General features: G+C 30.4%; 5 protein-coding genes across 9 annotated transcripts; all 5 read right to left on the bottom strand.

Annotated features, from left to right (window-relative positions):
* Nucleotides 1-245: 245 nt before the first annotated feature.
* On the bottom strand, nucleotides 246-5,182 carry LOC128388995 (uncharacterized). 4 transcript variants are annotated; one of them, XM_053348493.1, is made up of 7 exons: nucleotides 5,031-5,182; nucleotides 4,897-4,965; nucleotides 4,730-4,830; nucleotides 4,629-4,665; nucleotides 4,383-4,568; nucleotides 1,332-1,528; nucleotides 246-1,263 (listed from the first exon to the last, which is right to left on the bottom strand). In XM_053348493.1, the coding sequence occupies exons 1-7, from the start codon at nucleotides 5,116-5,118 to the stop codon at nucleotides 898-900; spliced, it is 1,044 nt and encodes a 347-aa protein (XP_053204468.1). In that variant the 5' UTR covers nucleotides 5,119-5,182; the 3' UTR covers nucleotides 246-897. The 4 variants fall into 4 exon arrangements, with proteins under 4 accessions (XP_053204468.1, XP_053204463.1, XP_053204465.1 ...); XM_053348488.1 differs by having other exon boundaries at nucleotides 4,383-4,665; XM_053348490.1 differs by lacking the exons at nucleotides 4,383-4,568; nucleotides 4,629-4,665; nucleotides 4,730-4,830; nucleotides 4,897-4,965 and adding exons at nucleotides 1,591-1,867; nucleotides 1,928-2,022; nucleotides 2,090-2,158.
* A 660-nt stretch (nucleotides 5,183-5,842) lies between these two features.
* Nucleotides 5,843-7,353, bottom strand: LOC128388994 (uncharacterized). Its single transcript, XM_053348487.1, has 6 exons — nucleotides 7,215-7,353; nucleotides 7,077-7,145; nucleotides 6,919-7,010; nucleotides 6,574-6,853; nucleotides 6,310-6,506; nucleotides 5,843-6,250 (listed from the first exon to the last, which is right to left on the bottom strand). Exons 1-6 carry the CDS (start codon nucleotides 7,300-7,302, stop codon nucleotides 5,864-5,866), a joined length of 1,113 nt encoding a protein of 370 aa, XP_053204462.1. The 5' UTR covers nucleotides 7,303-7,353; the 3' UTR covers nucleotides 5,843-5,863.
* Nucleotides 7,354-8,987: 1,634 nt separating this feature from the next.
* LOC128389076 (uncharacterized) lies at nucleotides 8,988-11,200 on the bottom strand. The gene is made up of 6 exons (XM_053348585.1): nucleotides 10,549-11,200; nucleotides 10,414-10,482; nucleotides 10,254-10,348; nucleotides 9,849-10,190; nucleotides 9,662-9,814; nucleotides 8,988-9,590 (listed from the first exon to the last, which is right to left on the bottom strand). The coding sequence occupies exons 1-6, from the start codon at nucleotides 10,634-10,636 to the stop codon at nucleotides 9,222-9,224; spliced, it is 1,116 nt and encodes a 371-aa protein (XP_053204560.1). The 5' UTR covers nucleotides 10,637-11,200; the 3' UTR covers nucleotides 8,988-9,221.
* Nucleotides 11,201-15,969: 4,769 nt separating this feature from the next.
* Nucleotides 15,970-18,015, bottom strand: LOC128388997 (uncharacterized). 2 transcript variants are annotated; one of them, XM_053348496.1, is made up of 6 exons: nucleotides 17,853-18,015; nucleotides 17,718-17,786; nucleotides 17,557-17,651; nucleotides 17,218-17,494; nucleotides 16,956-17,149; nucleotides 15,970-16,887 (listed from the first exon to the last, which is right to left on the bottom strand). In XM_053348496.1, the coding sequence occupies exons 1-6, from the start codon at nucleotides 17,938-17,940 to the stop codon at nucleotides 16,582-16,584; spliced, it is 1,029 nt and encodes a 342-aa protein (XP_053204471.1). In that variant the 5' UTR covers nucleotides 17,941-18,015; the 3' UTR covers nucleotides 15,970-16,581. The 2 variants fall into 2 exon arrangements, with proteins under 2 accessions (XP_053204471.1, XP_053204470.1); XM_053348495.1 differs by having other exon boundaries at nucleotides 15,973-16,887; nucleotides 16,956-17,152.
* A 1,534-nt stretch (nucleotides 18,016-19,549) lies between these two features.
* LOC128388996 (uncharacterized) lies at nucleotides 19,550-22,075 on the bottom strand. Its single transcript, XM_053348494.1, has 6 exons — nucleotides 20,919-22,075; nucleotides 20,784-20,852; nucleotides 20,623-20,717; nucleotides 20,280-20,559; nucleotides 20,018-20,214; nucleotides 19,550-19,945 (listed from the first exon to the last, which is right to left on the bottom strand). The coding sequence occupies exons 1-6, from the start codon at nucleotides 21,004-21,006 to the stop codon at nucleotides 19,574-19,576; spliced, it is 1,101 nt and encodes a 366-aa protein (XP_053204469.1). The 5' UTR covers nucleotides 21,007-22,075; the 3' UTR covers nucleotides 19,550-19,573.
* Between the last annotated feature and the right edge of the window lie 1,143 nt (nucleotides 22,076-23,218).

The following is a 23,218-nucleotide window of genomic DNA, read 5'->3' as shown; positions in this document are numbered from 1 at the left end:
AAAGTTAATTCAATCTTTAATCGAATTGAATATTTTATTGAAAATTCACCAGCTTATTGTTCAGAAAAGTTTTACAAAACATCAACCTCATCATCTTGTGCAACCTCATCACTATCATCATCATCATCATCATCATCATCATCACCTTCATCCTCATCTCAATGCACAATGACTAGTCGTTCATCAATTGGACACTCTAAACATCAACCAAATATTCATTGTAATCAATCACAAGAAAATAATCGTCAATATCAACGTTCATTTAGTGAAGATTTAGAGCCGTCCAAAATTTTGGAAACTGGTGATACAAGTTGTTGTCCCACGGATGCACCAACCATCGCCCAAGCACTATGGCGTCCCTTATGGCCTCCTGGATGGCGTCCAAGAGGTTCATCATCTTCTTCAACTAATAAGTGTACCACAAACACGAAAAACTTTCATAATAACATTAACAGTAGCAAACGTTCAACTGTTCAAAGCAATAATAATAATCATGGCCGAAGTTATTGACAAAAGGAAACATCAGTAAGATCTAAAATTGGGATTTTCTTTCTCATCGATGAAAACAACTTAATTTTCAAAAGATCAATCGTCGAATTAAATTTAGCAAGAGGAGATGATCGTCGTATTGTTGAAGAGCTATTTAATATTGTAGCTATTTATATTGTCGTGGTTTCAGCATCACTTTCATTCAGTTTAACAATCAAATCTCATTTAGTGATCATCATGGATACACAAATTTACAATGGAAAAGTTCATGCATATGAAAACTTGAGGACTATCCAATTACAACAGTTCTTCAAATGATCGACGGGCCAATCGTCTATGGTGTTTGTGTTTTGTTTTGTCAAGCAGCGAAAAAGAACTTTTGAGTGTTATTATATTGTGTTTCGATTTTTATTCATCAATGAGATATGGAAGATGGTTGAAATCTTTATAAAAACAATGTTTCATGAAATCGAATCCATAACAAATTGGTTCGCAAGTATTCACCAATTTAGGCCATTCGGTGGGTTCGTTTTCACAATCGTAATATATTACAATTGATCGATTCTCGACACAAAATTTGGACAGAAAATCAGCTGATTTTTCAGTTACATTAACACATGTTCTCAAGTCCAATATTTTCAACTTTGGTAATAATTTTACCAATTCTTCTAAATTACTATCATTAATCTCATTCATATTTCTGATCCCAAGATGATGTAAATTAGGAAATTTGGAAAGTAGTCTTTGTAGTAATGACCACGAAAAATCTGTATCCTAAATAAAAATAATTAAAGAAAAAAATAATAATCTTATAAACATTTATCACTCGATGATTAACTTACATTATCGAAAACCAAATCTCTTAAATTGTAATTCTTTATCGATTCATTTACAAAAATATCCTCTGCCCAGTCCCCAATGAAAGCGCTTTCCAAAGATGGACAAAAATCCATGAAATGAAAACCGGCGACCAAATCTGAACTAAATTCAAGAATCTTTAACGAAGACAAATTCGGTCCATTGTAAGAAACTTGGTCCTCTATAAATCGTAAAAAATATAAAACATATTACAATCGAAAGATATTTCAAGTTGAATCTCACCTCCATAGAGCTCCAAGTGAAGTCGCTTCAGATTTGGAAAATAATCAATAAATGAAGGTAAATTTAAATCATAACAGTGCCAGTAAACTTGTTTCAGCTGATCAGGTCGAAAAACTTTTGTATAATCGAGATCAAAACATCCTGAAGAATACATTTCGATGTTTTCAAATTTAAAATCTTCTTCAATGGAAATACAATTATCAATCAGTCCTTTTATTTTAGGATTTTTGTTGAAATTACCAAATGTAAGATGATCAGGCAACGAAATCTCTATAATCTATCAAAAAATTGAAAAATCAGTAAAAACGTCAACTTAATTTATCAATTCATTAATTACCTTAAGATTCGGAAACGATTCCATTAAATTGTAATCTTTCCAATCCGTACGATAATTTATACACAATGAGTCCTTATCAATGTAATCATTTTGATCTTTGAATGAAAAAAATTGGAAACAAATTAATTAAAATCATAATCGAGCAATTAGAAATTGTCTTACCATTTATCAAACGAAGATATTTTACTTGATTAAGTCTCGGCGTAATTAAATCGGACCATCTCGAACAAACTTAAGAACCAATTGTAAATAGGCATTAGAATTTCATCATCTCAACGGAATCTTAATCTTACCTTTAGACAATCGAATCAAATCTTTGGCCTCATGAACATTTTCGAAAATCTTCCAAAGACAATTATCTGGTAAATTATTGAATGACATAATTATAATTCCATTTATTAAATATTTAAAACTTGGACAAAAAACTGAGAAAGAAGTACAAATTTACTCGAGAAACAGCTGATTAATTACTAAGAACAAGCGCTTTTTTTGGATGAGACAAAAGGAGTGTTTTTAACGCGTTTAATAGGTCGCGTAGGAATAATTCTGGACAGAGATGTTGTCAATGGTTAGTTCATGAACTTTGTCTTCAAAGATTCAATTGGTTTCACTTTCATTCTAAAACGTGCGATTAAAATTATAATAATTGAGTAATAATTACGTGAGTGATTATCCTCGCTGATTTCACGAATTTTGTCAAATTTTCCAAGAAACAACTGATTAGCTTGATTACTATCAATTTTATATTTTAAAATGAATTTGATGCTCTCCGAGATGTGGTAACGATTCCAATAAATATTAGAATTCTTTCCGATTATTAACGATTCGATTAAAATTTTCGAATGAAAATGATATTATTTTATAACTCGATTTATTCATGATTATCTTATCGATTGATATTTAAAACAGAAATTAAATTGGTTTAGAATTTGCTAGTTTGATTGAAAACTATTACCTCAATTGCATTTTTTACGTCGAGTGTATTTATTTATATAGATATAAACATACAAAAGAAACTGGGAATTAAATCACATGGGCCGAAGTTTCAATTTTCACTTTTCAGTGGAAAATAAATCGGTGGCTCATATGACCGATCGAGGTAGAACTCAGGTCGATTATTTGACGACTGTCAATAGTTATCTCACGAGGCATAATAAATCTCTATTTGATTGCAATTAATTTCTTTCATTTCAACTGTGTTTTTTTCTTCAATCCGATAAATATCCAATTGTAATAAATGATGTCAATGATGACTTGAGGACTATCCAATTACAACAGTTCTTCAAATGATCGGACGGGCCAATCTTCCATGGAACGAACATGGTGTTTGTGTTTTGTTTTGTCAAGCAGCGAAAAAATAACTTTTGAGTGTTATTACATTGTGTTTCGATTTTTATTCATCAATGAGATATGGAAAATGGATTAAATCTTTATAAAAACAATGTTTTGAAATAACATAGACAATCGTCATATCAATTTAGCCATTGGTTTTATGATTACAATTGATCATCTCTTGACACATTTGGATCAGTGATTTTCAGTTACATTACATGTTCTCAAGTCAATATTTTCAACTTTGTAATAATTTTAGCAATAAATTTATCATTAATCTCATCATATTGATCAAGATGACAATTGGATTTAATATTTGTAGTAATCAGATTCTTATTACAATATAATAATCATTTCAACATGTTTCGATAACAAATCTCAATATTTCTAATTGTAATCAAATGAGTTCTCAATCTTCATCTTTAGTATTTTGTTTTGCATAATAATCTTTGATTCAATTAAATTCAAGTTCTTCAATGATAAATATCAATAAATGATCAATGACTTATTATGTTTGAATTCATCAATGAGATATATGGATTCTTTATACAATGTTTCATGAAATCGAATCCATAGAAATTCGTGAGTATTTAATTTACATTGGTTTTGCAACTGTAATAAATTACAATTGATTGTCAATTTGACAGAAAATCATGATTTCAGTTACATGGAAATTTTTCAAGTCCAATATTTTCAACTTTAATATTATCAATTCTAAATTACTATCATAATCAATATTTGATCCCAAGATGATGTAAATTAGAAATTTGGAAAGTAGTCTTTGTAGTACCACGAAAATCTGAATTCTAAATAAAAATAATTAAAGAAAAATATAAACATTTATCACTCGATGATTAACTTACATTATCGATAACCAAATCTCTAAATTGTAATTCTTTATCGATTCATTTACAAAAATATCCTCTGCCCAGTCCCCAATGAAAGCGCTTTCCAAAGATGGACAAAAATCCATGAAATGAAAACCGGCGACCAGATCTGTACTAAGTTCAAGAATCTTTAACGAAGACAAATTCGGTCCATTGTAAAAACTTGGTCCTCTATATATGTATCATAAAAAGATATAAAATATTACAATCGAAAGATATTTCAAGTTGAATCTCACCTCCTAAGAGCTCCAAGTGAAGTCGCTTTAGATTTGGAAAATAATCAATAAATGAAGGTAAATTTAAATCATAACTGCGCCAGTAAACTTGTTTCAGCTGATCAGGTCGAAATACTTTTTCATAATCGAGATCGAAACATCCTGAAGCATACATTTCGATGTTTTCCAATTTATTAATAAAATCATCTTCAATAGAACCAAAATGATCAATCAGTCCTTTTATTTTAGGATTTTTGTTGAAATTACCAAATGTAAGATGATCAGGCGACGAAATCTCTACAATCTATCAACAGATTGAAAAATAATTAGAAAGCAACGTCAACTTAATTTAAAAATTCATTAATTACCTTAAGATTCGGAAATGATTCCATTAAGTTGTAATCTTTCCAATCCGTACGATTTATGCACAATGTCTTCTTATCAATGTAATCATTTTGTAATGTAATAACTTTAAATTAAAAAATTGGAAACAAATTAATGAAAATCATAATCGAGCAATTAGAAATTGTCTTACCATTTATCAAACGAAGATATTTTACTTGATTAAATCTCGGCGTAATTAAATCAGACCATCTCGAACAAACTCAAGAACCAATGAAAGTAAATAAGCATTAAAATTTCATCATCTTAACGGAATCTTAATCTTACCTTTAGACAATCCAATCAAATCTTTGGCCTCATGAACATTTTCGAAGATCTTCCAAAGACAGTTATCGGGCAAATCGTTAAATGACATAATTATAATTCCATTTATTAATTATTTAAAAATTTGGGGAAAAAAACTAAGAAGTACAAATTGAATTTGTACAATTCACTAGAAAAACAGCTGATTAATTACTGAGAACAAGCGCTTTTTTTGGATGAGACAAAAGGAGTGTTTTTAACGCGTTTTAACCACACTCATGTATAATTTTGGACAGAGATGTTCTCAATGATTCAATCATGAAATTTGTCCTCCAAGATTCATTGGTTTCACTTTCATTCTAAAACGAGCGATTAAAATTATATCAATTAAGTAATAATTACGTGAGTGATTATCCTCGCTTATTTCACGACTTTTGTCAAATTTTCCAAGAAACAACTGATTAGCTTGATTACTAACAATTTTATATTTTAAAATGAATTTGATGCTCTCCGAGATGTGGTAACGATTCCAATAAATATTAGAATTCTTTCCGATTATTAACGATTCGTTTAAAATTTTCGAATGAAAATGATATTTTATAACTCGATTTATTCATGATCAAAAATATTCATAATTATCTTATAGATTGATATTTGAAATAGAAATTAAATTGGTTTAGAATTTGCTAGTTTGTTTGAAAACTAACCTTAATTTTACGTCGAGTGTATTTATTAATATAAATATAAAAATACAAAAGAAACTGAGAATTAAATCACATGGGTCGAACATGGTGTTTGTGTTTTGTTTTCCAAGCAGCGAACAGAACTTTTGAGCGTTATTACAGCATGTTTCGATTTTATTCATCAATGAAAATTGGAAGATCGTTGAAAGTTTTATAAAAACAATGTTTCATGAAATTGAATCCATAGCAAATTGGCTCGTGAGTATTTGCCAATTTAGGCCATTCGATCGGCTCTTTTACACAATCGTAATACATAACAATTGATCGATTCTCTTTGACACAAAATTTGGACAGAATATCAGCTGATTTTTCAGTTACATTAACACATGTTCTCAAGTCCAATATTTTCAACTTTGGTAATAATTTTACCAATTCTTCTAAATTACTATCATTAATCTCAACCATATCTCTGATCCCAAGATGATGTAAATTAGGAAATTTGGAAAGTACTCTTCGTAGTCTTTGTAGCCTTAGTAGATATGGCCAAGGAGCATTGATAGACTAAAAAAAGATAGAAAATCATTAATAATTCTATAAGAATTCATCACTCAATGACTTACATTCTTGATAACCAAATCTCTTAAATTGTAATTCTTTATCGATTCATCTACATTAATATCCTCGGTCCAACAATGGATGAAAGCGCTTTCCAGAGAGGGACAAAAATCCATGAAATTGAAACCAATAACCGAATCTGTACCAAGTTCAAGAATCTTTAACGAGGACAAATACACTCCATCGTAAAAAACTTCGTTCGCTATAATAGATCGTAAAAAATATAAACCATATTATACAATCGAAAGATATCTCAAGATGAATCTCACCATCATCTAGCTTTAAGTGAAGTCGCCTTAGATTTGGAAAATATTTAATGAATGAAGGAAGATCAGTCATATCAAGGAAGTAGCTGTAAACTTGTTTCAACTGATCAGGTCGAAAAACTTTTTCATAATCGAGATCATAACGTTCTGAAGCAAACATTTCGATGTTTTCCAATTTAAAATCATCTTTAATAGCATTATGAAGATCAATCAATCCTTTTATTTTTGGATTTTTGTTGAAATTACCAATTGGAAGATGATCAGGCGACGAAATCTCTATAATCTATCAAAAAATTAAAAAATAATTAGAAAACAACGTTAATTGTAATTTAAAAATTTATTAATTACCTTAAGATTCGGAAACGATTCCATTAAATTGTAATCTTTCCAATCCGTACGATTTATCCACAATGTGTACTTATCAATGTAATCATTTTGGCCTTTAAATTAAAAAATTGGAAACAAATTAATTAAAATCATAATCGAGCAATTAGAAATTTTCTTACCATTTATCAAACGAAGATATTTTACTCGATTAAATCTCAACGTAATTAAATCGGACCATCTCGAACAAACTTTAGAATCGAGAGAAAGAAAATAAGAATTGAAATTTCATCATCTTAACGGAATCCTAATAATCTTACCTTTAGACAATCTAATCAAATCTTCGACCTCATGGACATTTCCAAAGATCTTCCAAAGACAGTTAACGGGCAAATCGTTAAATGACATAATTATAATTCCATTTATTAATTATTCAAAAACTTGAGAAAAAAACTAAGAAGTACAAATTGAATTTGTACAATTCACTAGAAAAACAGCTGATTAATTACTGAGAACAAGCGCTTTTTTTGGATGAGACAAAAGGAGTGTTTTTAACGCGTTTAATAGGTCGCGTAGGAATAATTCTGGACAGAGATGTTCTCAATGATTCGTTAATGAACTTTGCCTTCCAAGATTCAACTGGTTTCACTTTCATTCTAAAACGAGCGATTAAAACTATATCAATTAAGTAATAATTACATTAGTGATTATCCTCGCTTATCCCACGAATTTTGTCAAATTTTTCACTGAAACAACTGATTAGCTTGATTACTATCAATTTTGTATCGACGAATGACTCAAAATCCTAATTATTATGGATTAACAGGTGTCACTCATCGGCATCTTTCTGATAGTTTATCTGAACTGGTAGAAAACACGCTTAATGATTTGGAGCAATCGAAATGTATCAGCATCGAAGAAGATATCGATGTGTCACCTCTTAATCTGGGAATGATTTCTGCCTATTATTACATCAATTACTCTACAATTGAACTGTTCAGTTTATCTCTTAGTAACAAGACCAAAATCAAAGGACTTATTGAGATAATTAGTTCAGCAACTGAATATGAAAGTATTCCTATTCGACATAAAGAAGACATTATCTTGCGACAACTTTCATCTAAAGTTCCAAACAAAATTCAAAACGCCAAATACACGGATCCTCATTTCAAGACCAATCTACTGTTTCAAGCTCACTTATCTCGAATGACCTTACCCGCTGAACTTCAATCTGACACCGAGCATATTTTAACTAAATCAATTCGTCTCATTCTGCTTGTGATGATGATGTCTTCTTCTTCGATGCAAATGGTTGGCTAAGTCCCGCTTAGCTGCCATGAATTGGATAAGATGATATCTTCTGAGCTGTTTGGAATTCAATTGAGAGATCTTATCTGGAACAATAATTTCATTTTTCCTCAGGTGAGTTTTGATTTGTTTTCACAGAAAAGAATTGAATTTATTTTTTTATACCTTTAATTTTTTCTTCATGAAAGAATAATTTTATTGTTTTAAGAGATTCGGTAGTAATTTTTTGTTTTATTTTGTTCTGTTTATTAATCAATAGAAACGAGAGGAAGGTTGGTGGCTTGTTATTCCCCCATTTATAACTCGCAAATCCATCATTTTGTCATCATAAGAGAAAATGTTTTACAACATAAACTTGACCATCAACATTATAAAAAACAATGACACACAAAAGATACTAAATTAAATAACATGGGTCGAAGTTTAATATACATGTAATAAAAAAATAAGAAGAAATAAAATTAATGTCAATCTTGACAAGAAGAAATTCAAGATGAAATGTCAACTTTAACAACAAAACTTTTACACCTTCATTCACCTTTATTTTCCTTAATCATCAACCTGATCATCATAAAAGAAAACAATTGTCAACTTTATTCTCTTATCTTGTTGTTAATTATCATCAATTTCTCAGTCATCTTAATCAATATTATTCTAATCAAACATCCTATTTTCTTATTTATTGTAACAGAATTTTAATCGTAAAAGTGTCAAACTGGATACTCGAAAAGTTAATTCAATCTTTAATCGAATTGAATATTTTATTGAAAATTCACCAGCTTATTGTTCAGAAAAGTTGTCGTGGTTTCAGCATCACTTTCATTCAGTTTAACAATCAAATCTCATTTAGTGATCATCATGGATACACAAATTTACAATGGAAAAGTTCATGCATATGAGGACTTGAGGACTATCCAATTACAACAGTTCTTCAAATGATCGGACGGGCCAATCGTCCATAGTGTTTTGTCAAGCAGCGAAAAAGAACTTTTGAGTGTTATTACATTGTGTTTCGATTTTTATTCATCAATGAGAAATGGAAGATGATTGAAATCTTTATAAAAACAATGTTTCATGAAATCGAATCCATTGCAAATCCGTTCGTGAGTCTCCACCGATTCAGGCCATTCGGTGGGTTCGTTTTTGCAACTGTAATAAATTACAATTGATCGATTCTCTTTGACACAATATTTGGACAGAAAATCAGCTGATTTTTCAGTTACATTGGAACATTTTCTCAAGTCCAATATTTTCAACTTTGGTAATAATTTTAGCAATTCTTCTAAATTACTATCATTAATCTCATCAATATTTCTGATCCCAAGATGATGTAAATTAGGAAATTTGGAAAGTAGTCTTTGTAGTAATGACCAAGAAAAATCTGTAGACTGAATAAAAATGATAAAAGAAAAAATCAACAAAAATCTTAAAAACATTTATCACTCGATGATTGACTTACATTCTCAATTACCAAATCTCTTAAATTGTAATTCTTTATCGATTCATTTACAAAAATATCCTCTGCCCAGTCCCAAATGAAAGCGCTTTCCAAAGACGGACAAAAATCCATGAAATGAAAACCGACAACCAAATCTGTACCGAGTTCAAGAATCTTTAACGAAGACAAATTCGGTCCATTGTAAAACTTCTTCTATATATGTATCGTAAAAAATATAAATATTAATCAAAGATATTTCAAGTTGAATCTCACCATTATAGAGCTCCAAGTGAAGTCGCTTTAGATTTGGAAAATAATCAATAAATGAAGGTAAATTTAAATCATAACAGTGCCAGTAAACTTGTTTCAGCTGATCAGGTCGAAAAACTTTTTCATAATCAAGATCAGAACGTCCTGAAGCATACATTTCGATGTTTCCCAATTTAAAATCATCTTCAATAGAAATACAATGATCAATCAGTCCTTTTATTTTTGGATTTTTGTTGAAATTACCAAATGTAAGATGATCAGGCGACGAAATCTCTATAATCTATCAACAGATTGAAAAATAATTAGAAAGCAACGTCAACTTAATTTAAAATTCATTAATTACCTTAAGATTCGGAAACGATTCCATTAAATTGTAATCTTTCCAATCCGTACGATGATTTATACACAATGAGTCCTTATCAATGTAATCATTTTGGCCTTTGAATTAAAAATTGGAAACAAATTAATTAAAATCATAATCGAGCAATTAGAAATTGTCTTACCATTTATCAAACGAAGATATTTTACTTGATTAAATCTCGGCGTAATTAAATCGGACCATCTCGAACAAACTTAAGAATCAAGTGAAAGTAAATAAGCATTAGAATTTCATCAACTTAACGTAATCTTAATCTTACCTTTAGACAATCGAATCAAATCTTTGGCCTCATGAACATTTCCGAAGATCTTCCAAAGACAATTATCTGGTAAATTATTGAATGACATAATTATAATTCCATTTATTAATTATTTAAAACTTGGAAACTTATAATCAACAAACAATTATTACGATTCACGATTTTTTATATGAAGATTTAAGAAAAACTAGGAGTCGTACAGACATGGAAAAAATATCAACAGAAAGAAGACAAAAATCTTCAACAACAAAAAATAGAACCAATGTTATAGGGGCCAGGGTCAAAAGTTATTAATTAATGAAAAAAACGGGGCGTTAAATTGACCAAATTAAAATGTTAATTAGATTAATAAGAGGATTAGATGGAAAAGAAAGAGAAAAGGGGAAGAGAGAGAAGGGATGAATTATGACGTTCGGGGCAATGAAAGGGGAAGAGAAAAGAAAGAGCATCAGATGAATGTAACTTTTTTAATTGTATCAATCGCACGCCCTGGGATATTAAAACTTTGAGAGGTTAATCAAGAATACGATCAACTACTCTGTTTAAATTAAGGTTGACAAAATTTTCAAGAAAAAAGACAGAAAAGATGTCATTCATGAATTCCATCTCCTAAAATTATTCAGAAAAGCGATCAAGTTGATCGCTTGGTTTTCCTTGTTCCATTTATTAATTATTCAAAAACTTGAGAAAAAAACTAAGAAGCACAAATTGAATTTGTCAAATTTACTCGAAAAACAGCTGATTAATTACTAAGAACAAGCGCTTTTTTTGGATGAGACAAAAGGAGTGTTTTTAACGCGTTCGATAGGTCGCGTAGGAATAATTCTGGACAGAGATGCTCTCAATGATTAGTTCATGAACTTTGTCCTCAAGATTGGTTAGTGTTGCGCTGATACTTTTTTAACGAGTAATATTATCGATACTTTCGTTTTCGATATTACTCGATACTTTTGTGAACGGTATCGAGTACTTTTTCCAGGCACTGAAAGTGAATTTTTGACTCAGAAAAATGAAAAATTGAGAATATGTAGAAATTTCACCAAATAGAATCAGAAAAAATCAATAAATATTAGTAATACTGTTCAATACCCACGGTATTGTTGATACTTTTCGATATTTTTCAATATTAAGTATTGAAAATATTATCGATACTTTGCCTAACAATACCGATACGTTTAATCAATACTTTCTATCGGTATCGCGCAACACTAAGATTGGTTTCACTTTCATTCTGAACCGTGAGATTAAAATTATATCAATTGCGTAATAATTACATTAGTGATTATCCTCGATGATTTCACGACTTTTGTCAAATTTTCCAAGAATCAACGTATTGGATTTGCTAACTTTCAATTTTATATTTTAAAATTAATTTGATGCTCTCCGAGATGTGGTAACGATTCCAATAAATATTAGAATTCTTTCCGATTATTAACGATTCGTTTAAAATTTTCGAATGAAAATGATATTATTTTATAACTCGATTTATTCATGATTAAAAATGATCATGATTATCTTATAGATTAATATTTGAAATAGAAATTAAATTGGTTTAGAATTTGCTAGTTTGATTGAAAACTATTACCTTAATTGCATTTTTTTACATCGAGTGTATTTATTTATATAAATATAAACATACAAAAGAAACTGGGAATTAAATCACATGGGCCGAAGTTTCAATTTTCACTTTTCAGTGGAAAATAAACTAAACTTTTAAAATTAATTTGAATTTGAATCAAGTTTCAAAGGCGTTCAAGTGTTTCTTTTATCGAACTCAAATGTGTCGATTTTTAAAAATCCGCGGCTAACCTAAAAATCTTCTGAGCGCCATCTCTTGGTTGTCGAAAGAAAATGACGAATTTACTTTTTTGGTAAGATCTTAGTTAATGGTTGGAGGTGTGGCCAATGGTTAGTTTTCACACTAATCTATCAATTAATCGATTTAATTAATTAATTAACATGAGACCTTATGATGCGGACTATTGTTTTTTTGTTAAAATGAGTTTCCATGAGTTTGATTTTTCTAAATTAACTTTAGTTAACTTTGATTCAATGATTACATGTGACCGTGAAATATTACCTGGGTTTGAGTTTGCTAAACATGTTAAATTGATCAATGCCCCTAAAGCCCATCGATGTGTCGACTCTAATTGTGACGGTGTAATGACTATTGAGAAAAGAGATTCACTCAAATTGAAATACCGGTACCACTGCAACAAGTGCAACTCAGTACTTGCCTTAGCCCAATATACATGGTTTTCAGGTAGCCCATTGGATGTGTTGATGTCGTTGAGGTTGATATTTTTTTGGACAACCAAATGCTCAGTAAATTTTACCGCTAAAGCCCTTGGGCTAAATAAAAATACTGTGCTTAATTACTTCAGCGAGTTAAGAGAGATATGTATTAATAAATGTACTGACAACAAGGTAAAAATCGGTGGTGATGGTCATGAGGTCGAGGTGGACGAAACTAAGGTTTTTCACAGAAAAAGTCATCGTGGTCGTTTAACGTTTCAAGAGAGAAAAAGTCGTGGGTTATTGGAGGCATTGATCGTGAAACAAATGCTTGTTTCGCTGAGCTGGCAGCCGACCGAGGATCTGCAACAATTAAGGAGCTAATAACCCGACGTGTTCGCCAAAAAACTCGTCTATTGACGGACAAGTGGAGATCTTATTTGTGCCTCAATAATTGTGGTTATGTAGTTAACCAAGTTAATCACTCGAAAAATTTTGTTGATACAAATGATCCGACCGTCAACACACAAAAAATAGAGAGAAACTGGCGCTCACTTAAGGCCTGCTTACCGAAAAGTGCACATGGAAAAGGTCGAAGTAGTTACATAGAAGAATTTGTCTATCGGAAAACATATTTTACGAAAAATTTTGGTTCTAATTACTCGATTGTACTACAAGATATCGCTTCTTTCTATCCGGGTTGTTTCTCATATGAACGAGTGAATTAAATCGATTAATTGATAAGATTAGTGTGAAAACTAACCATTGGCCACACCTCCAACCATTAACTAAGATCTTACCACTTTTTTTTCAGCATTTTGATTGGAAAGAGCCTATCCGTACAAAAACTGTATGCGATTAGGCACTGAGACTATCCGTACAAAAACATATGTCTATTATAAAAAACTACAGTAAGACCTGTCATATTTGAACACTTTACTTTATTGAATCACCGAAGTGTAATGATTTAAAATTGTCAACTACAGTGTAGGTGCTGTAGCTCCTCCTGAGAGGAAAGTTGTTCCTGACAACTTAGGGCAGAGAAATGACAATAGATTTGGTTTACAAATTATTAGGTAAAAACAAAAAGTAAAATTTACAAATTATATTGATTTGCTGATGGTTAGTTTGAATGTCCAAAGATCCAATTTGATGATTGGTAAATAAAGTAAATGAGTACCAAGGGTGGAGATGAAAGCGAAGATGATGTCAAAATAGTTTGACTCATTAGGTATGATACGACGAAAAGGAGAAAGTAAAAATTAGAATTTTAGTTTTTAAAATGTGAAAACAATTAATTTGATTATAAATTTGAGGTAATTTTTAATCAATTTGTTTAATCAGCTGAATCAGCTTTGAACGTACGTTCAGGATCTGTTCTATGACATATAATAATTACTGACCTATGACCTGAAACATTTAGACGATTCATTCGAAAATTTTTCGATAACGTTTCGAATTTTTATTAACTATCATTTTAATTGTTTTCACACTAGATGTGTTTTAATGTCATGAATAAAAATAAAAAAAATGATTGGATGAATAGAAAAAGAGGCCGAAATAGATGAGACAATGGTCTATAAAAGAAAAAGTAACAAGGTCGATTATCTAAGGATCAAGTGGAACAAGTTTGGGTTTTCGGTGGAATCAAACGACAATCTAAATTAGCTTTTGCCAAAGTTTGTTCCGAACCGAAGAGAAGAGACATTATTAGAGGTAGTTAAGAGGAAAATTTTACAAACAACAACAATTTATTCGGACGGGTTGAAATCTTAAAAGAAACTCAATCATCACTATTACTTCCATGCTTATGTCAATCATAATGAAAATTTTTTGAATCCTCGTGATAAAAATGTACACACACAAACATTTGAACGAAATTGGAGGCCATTGAAAGAACATATTCCAACTTCTACAAATGGGCCAAATCACGATGAACATTGAGTCAACTTTTTGTGCAAAAAAAGTACCACAATAGAAAACAGCCTGCTTTTAACTTTGAAATAGCACTTCAACATTTAAAAAATAATCCCTCTTCTTCTGGTTCTATTGATATTGCTTAAAAATTATTTCTTTAATTATCAAAAATTATTTGAAATTAAATCAATAAATTTTCTAGAAAAGCCACCTGTCTCAAGCCGAAAAGAAAATCAGCTTGAAGAGAGACTATTCGTACAAAACCTAACCAGTTCCATCTATCGAGAAAATTGAGAAATATAAGTGTCGATGATAGGGATTTTTATAACAAATCAATCACTTTATAATTATCGAATGGACAGTACAATTGATTTCTCGATTGGTAAAACATTTTGTGGCCATAAAACTTTATCGAACTTTATTTCTACTTATGAAAAACGTTTTGCGGCTCAATTGTGTATAAGAACATCAAAAAAATCTCTGGATAAAGATTTAGCTCACGATTATTTGATTTACTGTTGCAAAGCTGGTGGTAAAAAGAAACTTTTTGTCTATCAATAAAAGCGGACAAATCTCGAAAATTACTTGTAGTCAATCGTAATAATTTGACTCATACTTGTCCTTTTGATGGTCATCCAAAAATTTTCGAAAATTGCCGAAACAAAACGATATGATAATATACAACGAAAATTAATTTTAGATGTTAAAAGTTTTCCAGGAATTCTAATCGCGAAAATGGCTGATGGATATAACAAGGTAATTACTCATAAGGATGTCCATAATATTGTGAAAAAACGGTGCCTATTAGTGATGCTAGGTAGCTCGAACAATTGATTGTGGTTATGAAGAAAAACTTGAGACAAAAGGTCACTTACCAAGGTCAAGAAGTGAATACAATTTTCTTTTAAGATTTTTACATGAAAAAAATCTATGAAGAATATCCTGCAGTTTTTAATAGACGGTTTATATCGTGTTAACCAAAATCGAATGATTCTTATGATTTTCATGGTGATCGACGCCAATGGATCTTAAGGAATCGCTGCTCTTGTATTCATCGAGTCTGAGTCTGAATCATGCACATTATTAATTTTGGAAAATTTCAAAACTGCTTGTGATGGTGCTTCTGCTACCAAAGTGATAATGTTTGATAAGGATATGGGCAACAAAAACTTAAACTAGGGTGAGTATCCAAAATTCAAATTATCTGACGTTCAACCTTATCATTTTGTGTTTCATTAACTACCATTACTTACTTTTCCTTTGTTAATCAACTAAATATGGTCAACACCATATTTAGACTATTCCTTTTCTCAATAATAACCAATAAAAGGTGAATCAACGTTTATCACCCGATTCACTCATAGCTCCCTATCATCAAGTATAAATACCGAACCAATGTAATAGAATCAGTTCAGTTCATCAGGATCAACAGTATCAACATAATTATCAGTGTTTAAACAACATTCAATTGTAACAATCAACTTATCGAATTCATCATCAATAAATATAACCTTAAAATTATATCATTGTGTTTGTTTTCAACTAAGTCCGCTCGGTAACGTTACATTACTATCAATTTTATATTTTAAAATCAATTTGATGCTCTCCGAGATGTAACGATTCCAATAAATATTAGAATTCTTTCCGATTATTAACAATTCGATTAAAATTTTCGATTGAATTGGGAAACTGGGAATCAAATCACATGGGCCGAAGTTTCAATTTCACTTTTCAGTGGAAAATAAACTAAACTTTTAAAATTAATTTGAATTTGAATCAAGTTTCAAAGGCGTAAAAGTTATTACATTGTGTTTCGATTTTTATTCATCAATGAGATATGGAAGATGGTTGAAATCTTTATAAAAACAATGTTTCATGAAATCAAATCCATAGCAAATGTTCGTCAGTCTCCATCAGTTTAGGCCATTCGGTGGGTTCGTTTTTGCAACTGTAATAAATTACAATTGATCGATTCTCTTTGACACAATATTTGGACAGAAAATCAGCTGATTTTTCAGTTACATTGGAACATTTTCTCAAGTCCAATATCTTCAACTTTGGTAATAATTTTATCAATTCTTTTAAATTACTATCATCAATCTCATCAATATTTCTGATCCCAAGATGATGTAAATTAGGAAATTTGGAAAGTAGTCTTTGTAGTAATGACCAAGAAAAATCTGTAGACTAAATAAAAATAATTAAAGAAAAAAACAATAATCTAATAAACATTTATCACTCGATGATTAACTTACACCATCGATAACCAAATCTCTTAAATTGTAATTCTTTATCGATTCATTTACAAAAATATCCTCTGCCCAGTCCCAAATGAAAGCGCTTTCCAAAGACGGACAAAAATCCATGAAATGAAAACCGACAACCAAATCTGTACCGAGTTCAAGAATCTTTAACGAAGACAAATTCGATCCATTGTAAAAAACGGGGTCTTCTATATATGTATCGTAAAAAGATATAAAATATTACAATCGAAAGATATTTCAAGTTGAATCTCACCATTATAGAGCTCCAAGTGAAGTCGCTTTAGATTTGGAAAATAATCAATAAATGAAGGAAAATATATATCATCATTGTGCCAGTAAACTTGTTTCAGCTGATCAGGTCGAAAAACTTTTTCATAATCGAGCTCAGAACATGGTGAAGCGAACATTTCGATGTTTTCCAATTTAAAATCTTCTTCAATAGAACCAAAAAGATCAATCAATCCTTTTATTTTTGGATTTTTGTTGAAATTACCAAATGGACGATTATCAGGCGACGCAACCTCTATAATCTATCAAAAATTAAAAAATCAGTAAAAACAACGTCAACTTAATTTAAAAATTCATTAATTACCTTAAGATTCGGAAACGATTCCATTAAATTGTAATCTTTCCAATCCGTACGATGATTTATACACAATGAGTCCTTATCAATGTAATCATTTTGGCCTTTGAATTGAAAAATTGGAAACAAATTAAATAAAATCATAATCAAGCAATTAGAAATTGTCTTACCATTTATCAAACAGAGATATTTTACTCGATTAAATCTCGGCGTAATTAAATCGGACCACCTCGAACAAACTTAAAAATCAAGAGAAAGAAAATAAGAATTTAAATGTCATCAACTTAACGTAATCTTAATCTTACCTTTAGACAATCGAATCAAATCTTTGGCCTCATGAACATTTCCAAAGATCTTCCAAAGACAATTATCTGGTAAATTATTGAATGACATAATTATAATTCCATTTATTAATTATTCAAAAACTTGAGAAAAAAACTAAGAAGCACAAATTGAATTTGTCAAATTTACTCGAGAAACAGCTGATTAATTACTAAGAACAAGCGCTTTTTTTGGATGAGACAAAAGGAGCGTTTTTAACGCGTTTAATAGGTCGCGTAGGAATAATTCTGGACATAGATGTTCTAAAGAATTCGTTCATGAACTTTGCTTTCCAAGATTCATTTGGTTTCACTTTAATTCTAAAATGTGCGATTAAAACTATATAAATTAAGTAATAATTACGTGAGTGATTATCCTCGCTGATTTCACGACTTTTGCCAAATTTTCCAACAACTGATCAGATTTGTTGACTTTCAATTTTATATTTTAAAATCAATTCGATGCTCTCCGAGAGGAGTTAACGCTTCCAATAAATATTAGAATTCTTTCCGATTATTAACGATTCGTTTAAAAATGATATTATTTTATAACTCGATTTATTCATGATTAAAAATAATCATGATTATCTTATCGATTGATATTTAAAACAGAAATTGAATTGGTATAGAATTTGCTAGTTTGATTGAAAACTAACCTTAATTGCATTTTTTTACATCGAGTGTATTTATTAATATAAATATAAACATACAAAAGAAACTGGGAATTAAATCACATGGGCCGAAGTTTCAATTTTCACTTTTCAGTGGAAAATAAACTAAACTTTTAAAATTAATTTGAATTTGAATCAAGTTTCAAAGGCGTTCAAGTGTTTCTTTTATCGAACTCAAATGTGTCAATTTTAAAAATTCGCAGCTAACCCAAAAATCTTTCGAACGCTATCTCTTGGCTGCCGAAGGAAAATACGACGAATCTGTAGTTTCTGAAAGAAACTTTTCTTTTTGTTATAGTGATTTAATTGATGAAATTGTGCTTCTTCTTCGTTTTATCTTATTTCGTTTGGACCTAATATCTAATGTCTATTATGATCACATCATAATTTTTGTTTGTAATTTAGTTGTTTCCAGTTAATAGTAATCATGACCGCAGTTATTGACAAAAGGAAACACCAGTACGCTCGAAAATTGGGATTTTCTTTCTCGTCGATGGAAACAACGTAAAAATGTACAAAATATCAATCATCGTATTACATTTAGCAGGAGGAGATGACGGACTAATTCTGGAAGTTGTTTGTTCTCGAACGCGATACATTTCATCGCAGATTGAAAAACCGATTCGTATTGTAGCACTTTCTTCATCTTTAATCAACGCTCGTGATGTTGCTGAATGGCTCGGATGTAAATCTGCTACTTTTAATTTTCATCCAAACATCCGACCAACTCCACTCGAACTGCACATTCGTGGTTTCAATCAAACACATAATGCCACTCGTCTCATGTCCATGTCCAAACCCGTTTACCAATCAATCATCAATTCCTCTCCAAACGAGCCTGTGATTGTTTTTGTTTCTTCAAGGAAACAAACAAGAGTCACTGCGATTGATATTCTAATGTACACTGCTGGTGATGATAATCGCAATCGAATAGTGCATTATTCTAGAGATGCTCAAACGAAACTGGTGCTTGTGTTTTGTTATGCCAAGAAGCGGAAAAAGAACTTTTGAGTGTTTTTACATTGTGTTTCGATTTTATTCATCAATGAAAATTGGAAGATAAAGGAGAGTTTTATAAAAACAATGTTTCATGAAATCGAATCCATAGCAAATGGGTTCGTATTGCATGTCTACCAATTTAGGCCATTCGATCGGCTCTTTTACACAATCGTAATACATAACAATTGATCGATTCTCTTTGACACAAAATTTGGACAGAATATCAGCTGATTTTTCAGTTACATTAACACATGTTCTCAAGTCCAATATTTTCAACTTTGGTAATAATTTTACCAATTCTTCTGAATCACTATCAACAAACACATCGTTGTGTCTGATCGCTAGATGATGTAAATTAGGAAATTTGGAAAGTAGTCTTTGTAGTAATGGCCTCGATAAATCTGTAGACTAAATAAAAATGATAAAAGAAAAAAATCAACAAAAATCTTAAAAACATTTATCACTCGATGATTAACTTACACCATCGATAACCAAATCTCTTAAATTGTAATTCTTTATCGATTCATCTACATGAATAACCTCTGCCCAACATAAGATGAAAGCGCTTTCCAAAGAGGGACAAAAATCCATAAAATGGAAACTGGTAACCGAATCTGTACAAAGTTCAAGAATCTTTAACGAAGACAAATTCGGTCCATTGTAAAAAACTTGGTCCTCTATATATGTATCGTAAAAAGATATAAAATATTACAATCGAAAGATATTTCAAGTTGAATCTCACCTTCATCAGTCTCTAAGTGAAGTCGCTTTAGATTTGGAAAATATTTAATGAATGAAGGAAGATCATACAAATCAAAATTGCGCCAGTTAACCTGTTTCAGCTGATCAGGTCGAAAAACTTTTTCATAATCGAGATCATAACGTTCTGAAGCAAACATTTCGATGTTTTCCAATTTGAAATCATCTTTAATATCATCATGAAGATCAATCAATCCTTTTATTTTTGGATTTTTGTTGAAATTACCAAATGGAAGATGATCAGGCGACGAAACCTCTATAATCTATCAAAAAATTGAAAAATCAGTAAAAACAACGTCAACTTAATTTAAAAATTCATTAATTACCTTAAGATTTGGAAACGATTCCATTAAATTGTAATCTTTCCAATCCGTACCAGAACTTATGTACAATGTGTACTTATCAATGTAATCATTTTGGCCTTTGAATTGAAAAATTGGAAACAAATTAAATAAAATCATAATCAAGCAATTAGAAATTGTCTTACCATCCACCAAATGAAGATATTTTACTTGATTAAGTCTCGGCGTAATTAAATCAGACCATCTCGAACAAACTTTAGAATCAAGGAAAAGTAAATAAACTTTAAAATTTCATCATCTCAACGGAATCTTAATCTTACCTTTAGACAATCGAATCAAATCTTTGGCCTCATGAACATTTCCAAAGATCTTCCAAAGACAATTATCTGGTAAATTATTGAATGACATAATTATAATTCCATTTATTAATTATTCAAAAACTTGAGAAAAAAACGGTTAAGCCTAAATAGCCAGAAATGGGATCAAGTCTTAATGAATTGAATCCAATGTTAATTCAGTTAAAGGCAAATTTTGAGATCAAAATCCAGAAGCACTGATACCACATGAGATATTTTCACATGAAAAAGAAAACTGAATTCTCTGAAACAATTGTTAATTTTTTCACTAGTATTTCTTTTTTTACTATTTAATTGATCACTTTTCATTAATTAAATAAGAATTCACTAATTAGAGTTGAAAACTGATTATACTTTTCTCTCTGGTTATTTAGGCTCGGGGACTATATGACCAGAGATTTCTGGTCGAATAGGCTGTTCCGAAAAAAACTAAGAAACACAAATTGAATTTGTCAAATTTACTCGAGAAACAGCTGATTAATTACTAAGAACAAGCGCTTTTTTTGGATGAGACAAAAGGAGTGTTTTTAACGCGTTTAATAGGTCTCGTAAGAATAATTCTGTACAGAGATGTTCTCAATGATTCGTTAATCAACTTTCTCTTCTAAGATTCATTTGGTTTCACTTTAATTCCAAAACGTGCGATTAAAACTATATAAATTAAGTAATAATTACGTGAGTGATTATCCTCGCTGATTTCACGACTTTTGTCAAATTTTTCACTTAAACAACTGATTAGCTTGATTACTATCAATTTTGTTTTATAAAATTGATTTGATGCTCTCCGAGATGTGGTAACGATTGTTTGATTGAAAACTATTACCTTAATTTCATTTTTTTACATCGAGTGTATTTATTTATATAAATATAAACATACAAAAGAAACTGGGAATTAAATCACATGGGCCGAAGTTTCAATTTTCACTTTTCAGTGGAAAATAAATTAAACTCTCAAAATTAATTTGAATTTGAATCAAGTTTCAAAGATGTTCAAGTGTTTCTTTTATCGAACTCAAATGTGTCGATTTTTAAAAATCCGCGGCTAACCTAAAAATCTTCTGAGCGCCATCTCTTGGTTGTCGAAAGAAAATGACGAATTTACTTTTTCTGCTCTATTTGTTCTCTTTATTGACACCCCCTGGTGAATGCATTATACATTATTCTTCAGGAATCCTGAGGCGGATTACCTGAAGGTCCTTCCGGACACTGGACTCTGTAAATCGGTGGCTCATATGACCGATCGAGGGTAGCACTAGAGGCTACTCAGTCATTTGACGACTGTAATTAGTCACCTCTCACAGAGGCATAATAAATCTCTATTTGATTGCAATTAATTTCTTTGATTTCAACTGCATTTTTTTCTTCAATCCAATAAATATCCAATTGTAATAAATGATGTCAATGATACCTTGTTGATAATTGTGATAATAACAACAAGTATCCGGGAGATTTAATGGTTTATCGTCACATGATCAAGTTACTAAACTAAATAGTTGATTGTAAACAAGATTTTCAAGAGGTAAAGAAAAGTTTAAAATTACAGAAAAAATTCAACTTAATTGGTAAAATTAAGAAAAAATTGAAAAGATTAAGAAAATTATGAGAAAATTAACATTATTTGCAGATCGAAATGTCCAAAAAGAAAGAATCAAAAAAGAGAGAGATGAAAATGAAAGAGAAGAAAGAAGAAAAATCTAACGTGACAGTAATTAATTAGATTACAAAAGCGATAATTGTGCAACGTGTGTACTAGAAATTAGTGAGAAGAGTAGGAAAGAAGTAAATTAATAACAATCAGGTGATGAGAGAGAAAATAAAATAATCCCAATGCGGTAGAGAAGAAGAAGAAGATAAGTGTTTAAAGGTGAAAGAATGATGAAGATGATAGAAGGAGAAAAGATGATGAAATAGAAAGAGATGGAAAACAATTGAAATAAATAGATAAATTCCCATGAAATTAATCAGTTTCACAATTGGATTAACTCAACAACGAAAACAAAAAAAAGAATTAGCCGATTGTAGTTCCACCTATCGGACTAGAATAAAACTATTGACAGAAAAAAAATTATTCCTTTAATCAAGTGAATGATTTTAATTGATCAACATTAAAATGAAATTGGATTAATTGTTATTAACTACAATTAGATTTGCCTTTTAATCTATCAACTCAATTTAGCTGATTAATTGAAATCCTTTTTCTCCCTTGTCTCACATAAAGATACTTGATGTTGGTACATTTTCATTTCTACTTTTAGTGATTAATG

Source organism: Panonychus citri, unplaced genomic scaffold (assembly GCF_014898815.1).
Source record: "Panonychus citri isolate SS breed McGregor unplaced genomic scaffold, ASM1489881v1 Contig00104, whole genome shotgun sequence".
Taxonomy (NCBI): Eukaryota; Metazoa; Arthropoda; class Arachnida; order Trombidiformes; family Tetranychidae; genus Panonychus; species Panonychus citri.
This window is presented reverse-complemented; position numbering and strand designations above follow the sequence as displayed.